We start from the raw sequence: 6,559 nt of genomic DNA on the forward strand, positions 1-6,559 counted from the left end.
CAATACTTTATTTTACAGTCCATCTCTGATAACTCTGCCAATCACGTAAGGATCTGTTTGTTTGGAGATAGGGTCTCATGTAGCTCAGACTCGCATCAAACTTTGTGTAGCTGAGAATGACCCTGAACTTCTAATCCTCCAGCATGCTAGGATTACAGATGCGAGTCAACACACCTGTTTATACAATGCTGGGGATTGAACTCGGGACTCATGCACACCAGGCAGCAGCCATACTACATGTCTCAGCCTAGGATCTGTTTCCTATATCCATTTCCTTGTCTGTCTGTCTGTTTGTCTGTCTCTCTCGCTCTCTCTTTTGGTTTTTCAAGATAGGATTTCTCTGTGTAACAGTCCTGGCTGTCCTGTAACTCGCTTTGTAGACCAGGCTGGTTTCGAACTCACAGAGATCTGCCTGCCTCTGCTTCCCAAGTGCTGGGATTAAAGGTGTGTACCACCACCACCCGGCCATTACCTTCTCTTGATGTTCAGCCACATCTTATCCCAGCCTATGCCTGGTTATTACCTGACTGAATGAGGCCATCACATGAGAGTCGCTGGAGGAAACCAGAGGCTGAGTGGTGTCATCATCCCCCAGAAGGACCAGCCTTCACCAGGCTAATGGCCTGGGGCCCCTTATTCCCCACTTCAATCCTAGCCAAGGCACAGGGTTCCTGCTCCCCTGACCTCAGGGCATCAACTCTCTCAGTACAAACTCCCACTTCCTCAGCACCAGTTCGGTGTCCTGAGCAGATACGTCTCGGTGCCACACAGTCCGCACAGAGTGTTCTGTCCAGGGAAACAGCAGCACGCTTACAGCACAGCCAGTCCGAGCCACCTCCTCAGCGCTCACGGCCTGGAGGCGCTGGCACAGCTCTGCGGGAGGCAGCCCGGCCACCTGCACCAGCACCATGTTGGTCTCCACGGTGGCAGGATCCACACAGCAAATGGGTGATGCCAGGTCCTGGAGTCCTGGAGCCAAACATGATAGTGAGTATACCCCAACCCCGGGCCAACCACGGGCTCCCACCAGAGCTGCCCCCAGCCAGGGAAGGCAGAAGAGCAGCCCAGTGGTTATCTTGTGGGCAAGCAGACCCTGAGTCCTGATGTGGCATTTGGGAACATGAGTTGAATCCTGCTTTCTACTTCTCTGGGTCTCAGATGTGGGGACGTCAAAGGACTGTTACGAAAATTTAGAAAATGCACAAAAGACCCATATTGGAGGCTCCACGCTGTCTTGGCCCCTGACTCAGCTGGGTGCATCCCTATGTGAGTGCCCCATGGAGTACTTCTTGCCCCTGGTGAGGCAAGAAGACCCGGGTCCCACCCTAGAAGCTTGCTAGAGGCTTGAGGGTGCAGATCTGCTGGGGACCTGGTCCTGCTGCTGGGGACATCCAGGCCCAGATAGTAGGGAGCAAAGGGGAGTGGGGGTGGGGGCTGGTCCAGGCACCTTTAGCGAATCTCTGGGCATTCTCATGGTCCCTTGGCAGTACCTCCTCTGCCTCAGCCAGTCCCACCAGGGCAGCGGCAGCCAGTACTCCAGCCTGGCGCATGCCTCCACCCAGGGCTTTGCGGAGGCGCCAGGCTTCTTCAATGAAGTCCTTGGATCCCCCTACCAGAGCCCCCACCGGGGCACCGAGGCCCTAAGGGAAGAGAGGAGAGGCTCCTGGAGATGGGGAGGGTTGCGTGCTGCACAGTCCAGGGCCGGCAGGTCTGGCAGGCTCTGGAAGGGCCGGAGCTCAGGGGTCCAACTGTACCCTCAGTGGGGTGCCCACACCGCCCTGCCTCTGGAAGGTCAGCCTACCTTAGAGAAACAGAAGGATACAGAGTCACAGTGCTCCACGAGGCGGGCAGGAGGCACACGCAGAGCCACGGCTGCGTTCATCAGCCGCGCCCCATCCAGGTGGACCCGTGCTCCATAGGTGTGGGCCAGGAGGCGCACCTGGGAGCAAAGGTCAGGCAAAGGTCAGAGGGGCCAGTGTAGGGAGGGCATCTGGACTTGGCATCATTTTTTAAAAAGATTTTGTAAATTATTATTTGTATTATTAATTAGTCTAGGGTGTGTCTGCACGTGGATATGTACATGCGTGCAAACTCCTGTGGAAACCAGAGGCGCTGGAGTCCCCAGGAGCTGGAGTTACAGAACATTGTGAGTTGTCTGGTGTGGGTGCTGGGCATTGAATTCAGGTCTTCTGGAAGAGCGGCAACTGCTTTTAACCACTGAGCCATCTCAAGGTTTCTTTTTATTTATGTGTTTGTGTGTGGGTGTATGCCATGGATGGTGGTGTGCCTATGGAGGCCAGAAGAGGGTCCTGGGTCCCCTGAAGCTGCAGTTACAGGTGTTTTGATCCAGCCAAACTCAGGTCTCTGGAAGAGCAGCAACTGTTCTTAACCACTGAGACATCTCTCAGTATTGCCCAGAGCTGGACATCTTGAGGAACCATGAGGGGTCTAGAGTCAGAAGCCTGGTGGCTCTGTGTCCTGAGAAGTCACCCTGTGCTGCACACATGTGATGTTTCTGTGCCCAGATAGACCAAGAGCCTGAAGCCAGAGTGATAAACCCCATGCCATTTTCAGCCTAGGACCAACACATTCCCCAATGACAGTCAGACCACTGATGGATACCCATAGTATGTGTCAGAGGGGATTTGTCCCTAGGGATAGGGACTGTTCAGGGGCACAGGAAGTCAAGAGTACGCTGGCATTGGGGCCTGGCTGGGTGGGAGCCTACCTGGCGGAGGTAGTCGATGGGGAGCACCCGGCCCCCGGCACTGCTGTGTGTGTTCTCCAGGCACACAAGCTCGCAGACTGGATGGTAGGAACTCCCGAAGCCCCGAGTGAGTGCCCTCTCTAGCTCATTCAGGTCCAGGGTGCCATGGGGCATGTCTGGGAGGGGGTGGGAATGCACCCCAGCAATCTACAGGTGGGAGAGGACACTGGATCAGGTGGGTCCAGCGGCACCTCCAGGCAGGAAGTTTGCTCTGCAATAGGAGCCACCTCTGGGACCCAGAGCCTTTGCTCTGAGCAACTGCACACAGCATCCTAGCTGGGGAGGCTGCTTTTCTGTTCAGAAGTCCTCCTTTGGCTTCTTTCTGGAGTGCTAGTGCTCCATCTGCCCACGAGGGGGCAGTAAGGCACCAAGGCAGAGGAGTAAATCTGAGCCCAGGCCTTCCCTCCCATCTCCCTTTCTTGCTTCGCTGTGCCCTCCCCTTTCTACCCTCTGCTGGTTCCAGCCTGGTACCTGGGAAGCAGATGCCTACCTTGGCATCCCAGCTGGCTGGAGGATGTCCAAAGTCCCAAGGGAGTGGTGCCCGGTCCTTACCTGAGCCACCCCGCCCTGCTCATAGACGTGGAGATGGCATTCTTGCCCAAGGAGGACCTGGGAACCCCGGCGCCGGCAGTGACCCATCACTGAGATAGATGGGAGGAGGGCAGGACTTGGAACTGGGTCCAAGAGGGTTCCACTGCCCCTGCTCAGTGTGGCCAGGCTGAGCTGGAGCCCCAGTGAACTCAGACTGCCTCTCAGTTAGGAAGCACACTCCTCAAGATAACTCACTGCCATGTGTTGAAAAGGCTGGCGTGCTACATGACCCTGGGATGGTTTTGCTGTAAATGCTGGACATTAACAACCTGCATCAGCCCTGTGGCCCACTGCAGAACACTTCCAGCAGGGTGGCCAGGCCCCATCAGAAGACTGAGGAGGAGGAAGAGCTAGGGAGTGGCAGAGACTTGCAGATCTCACTCCTCCTGTTACCATCTGCCAGGGTGCTCCATTGGCTGCATCCGAAAGAAACCCAGGAATGTGTGAATGCATCCACCAGAGCCACAAACCCCAGCTCAGAGGGTGGGTGGACACTCACCAGAGATAAGGTTGGCCATGGTGTTGGTGGGCACAAACAGGGTCCGCTCCACCCCAAACAGCTTTGCAGCCTTTTCCTGCAGTTCTGAGAAGGGAGAAGGGAGAAGGGAGGGTGGGGTGAGAATGTCTTATCAACAATTGCTCAGAGCCACTGTACCCTGGTTCAGTTCAAGGTGCACTTGTTACTGGGTGTGATGGTCTATACCTGTAATTCCAGGGCTCTGCTGAAGCAGGAGGATGACTGAGTTTGATGGCAGCCTGAGCTACATAGAAAGACCTTGTCTTAAACCCCTCCTCCAAAAAAGTGCATGTGTTCAGATGAGAGCCTATGGTCCCATGGGCAGGGCTTGGAGACCATCTACCCTCCGTGTAGTCTGTAGTGCTGGTAACCACATGCCATGTCCAGAGGCCCCTCTGTCAATCCTCTGCATGTTACCTCCTCCTGGGCCATAGTCCTCTGCCTCAGGCCACCGAAACTCTCTTGTGGTTTGAACCCCGTTTCCCACCCAACCTCACACCTGTTTTTCTTCCTTTCCCATCAGCCCCGGCAGGTGAGGCCCTGCGGTTTCCCTGCAGACTTCCTCTCCACATCACCACGGAAGAAGAGTCTCTGGGGAGCTGGCAGGGCATAAAGGGTGCAGCTGGTGGGTGAGTGAAAGGCCTGTCTAAAGCCCTTGGTGGCTTCCCTCTGTGGCATGACATCCAGTGCTGAAGTGATCTAGATCCCCACCTGCACCCTGAACGCTTCCACTCATCCTTCAGGAGGTCTGTTCTTCCCTCCTCCCAGTCCCCTGGTTCGAAAGGCATCCTCCCCAGCCTCCAGAAGGCCAGCACCTCCCCAGCCTTGATGTGGGGACCTGTTTACACCCCAGGTGTCTGGCTGAGCAGAGTAGCTCAGCATCTTTGAAGTTCCTGGTAACAACCCCAGTAATCTCTGGGCCCACAAACAGGCCTCCAGGGGTCAAAGTGGTGATCTCTGGTTTATCTCTGGATCCCCCGAAGCTGCACACACCCCAGCAACACTAGAAGGCACTTTAACAGTGACTATCGACCCCGGTTATGAAATTCTGTCCCTGGGAAGGTGCAGCAAGCCCAGAAACCTTCGCTCAATTGGTTTTGTCTTTGTGAAGTCAGTCAGTGAATGCAGGAGAGTAGTCACAAGTCATCAGTCAGACCTTCTCAAACCCTGGTTCTTCCCTGTTCCTGATACGGGCCACCTCAGAGCCTTTCTTTGCAAGCCTGGACAACATCCATCTGGGCATTTGGGTAACAGTGGCCAAAAATCACCCGGTGTTATTATGCAGATTCTGGCTCCCTAAGTCCAAAGCGGAGCTCAAGAGTCTGCATTACCAAGGATCTCCCAGAGAACTAGCGGGGCTCAGGGTGCACCAACTAGCTTGTGGGCGCGTCCTCACATGCCATGTGAGGCATTATTCTGCGTCCATACTGTCCTCCTATCAGCACCACGGAGAGCGCCCCGGGGTCAGGACCCCTACCCCGGGCCTGCTCGCCCGGCTCACCGCGGACTGTGGGGTCTTCGCCGTAATCATCATCTCCCACGAGCGCCTCGGCCATGGCGCGCCTCATGGCCGGCCCTGGCCGGGTCACTGTGTCGCTGCGCAGGTCTACCACCTGAGCTGGGACCCCCGCCCAGTTCCTAGACCACCGCGCCCAGGGCACCCTGAGCCCCGGGACTGCGGCCCGGGCCAGTCTGCGGAGCATGGCTGCGGCACCCGCCTTGCTCGCCTGCAGGAGTGGTGGATACTCTCTTCCGGGCCTGCGGGGTATCCGTGAGGCTGGACTGTTCTGACCCGGCACAGACTGGAGCTGGGTAGGCCCAGGGCACTCTGGGAGTTGTAGTTCTCTCTGGAACTTTATACAGGATGGTGAGTCCCGCAGCATGCTGGGAATTGTAGTTCGTGTTTACCATTCAGAGAATTTGGGATGACAGTTCCTTGCTTTGCTGAAGGGGTAATCTTTTATGCAGCTGACGTCCAGCTGACTTTTAGCATGTACCTGGCACTGCTCGTGACACTGCAAATTTAACTTAGTTAAGCGTCCCAGACACTAAACAACCTGGATGCTTGGAATACCGCTGAGCCATCTCTCCAGCCCCTCACGGTCCTTGTTTCACACGGAGGAAACACTGCAAACACTGCTGTGAGTTCCTGAAGTCCAGGAATCATATATGGTACCATGCTGCCCCTTAAGAGTCTGTTCAATTTTTCTCTTCTGAAACAGGGTCTCATGCATCCCAGGCTAGTTTTAGACTCGCTGCGTAGCCTAGGTGACCTTGAACTTCTGACTGTCCTGCTTGGGATTACAGGTGTGTGCCACCGTGCCCAGACTATGCTGTGTTGGGAGCTGAATTTAGGACTATGTGTATGCTAGGCAAGCATTCTACCAAATAGGATACATCTCCAGTGCTCTCTCTCTCTCTCTCTCTCTCTCTCTCTCTCTCTAAATAAAATGAATTTAAAACTTTTAAAATGATGTGTATATATGTGTGGGTGATGTATGTGCACATGAGTGTAGTTGCCCACTGGGGGCCAGAAGAGGGCTTTGGACACCCTGGAGCTGGAGTTACAGGTGTGGGTACTAGAAACCAAACTCAGGTTCTCTGCAATAGTAGTATGTGTTTTTTAGTGTTGAGCCATCTCTCCAATACCTGTTTTGGGGTTGTTTGTTTTTTGAGACAATCTC

General features: G+C 55.0%; 1 protein-coding gene across 1 annotated transcript; it reads right to left on the minus strand.

Annotated features, from left to right (window-relative positions):
- LOC131917124 (uncharacterized) lies at positions 1 to 5,758 on the minus strand. Its single transcript, XM_059270757.1, has 7 exons — positions 5,377 to 5,758; positions 3,858 to 3,941; positions 3,320 to 3,408; positions 2,729 to 2,914; positions 1,802 to 1,939; positions 1,448 to 1,640; positions 1 to 969 (listed from the first exon to the last, which is right to left on the minus strand). The coding sequence occupies exons 1-7, from the start codon at positions 5,756 to 5,758 to the stop codon at positions 686 to 688; spliced, it is 1,356 nt and encodes a 451-aa protein (XP_059126740.1). The 3' UTR covers positions 1 to 685.
- Positions 5,759 to 6,559: the final 801 nt, after the last annotated feature.

This window comes from Peromyscus eremicus, chromosome 8a, assembly GCF_949786415.1.
Source record: "Peromyscus eremicus chromosome 8a, PerEre_H2_v1, whole genome shotgun sequence".
NCBI classification, from domain to species: Eukaryota; Metazoa; Chordata; class Mammalia; order Rodentia; family Cricetidae; genus Peromyscus; species Peromyscus eremicus.

What these genes read in the sequence shown, in the direction of transcription:
- LOC131917124 (XM_059270757.1), bottom strand. Translation starts at nt 5,758, where the DNA reads ATGCTGCGGGACTCACCATCCTGTATAAAGTTCCAGAGAGAACTACAA. An exon ending in AGCAGGGCGGGGTGGCTCAG is followed by an intron (nt 2,915 to 3,319) that starts GTAAGGACCGGG and finishes TCCCACCTGTAG; the next exon opens with ATTGCTGGGGTGCATTCCCA. An exon ending in CCATCGACTACCTCCGCCAG is followed by an intron (nt 1,940 to 2,728) that starts GTAGGCTCCCAC and finishes CTTTGCTCCCAG; the next exon opens with GTGCGCCTCCTGGCCCACAC.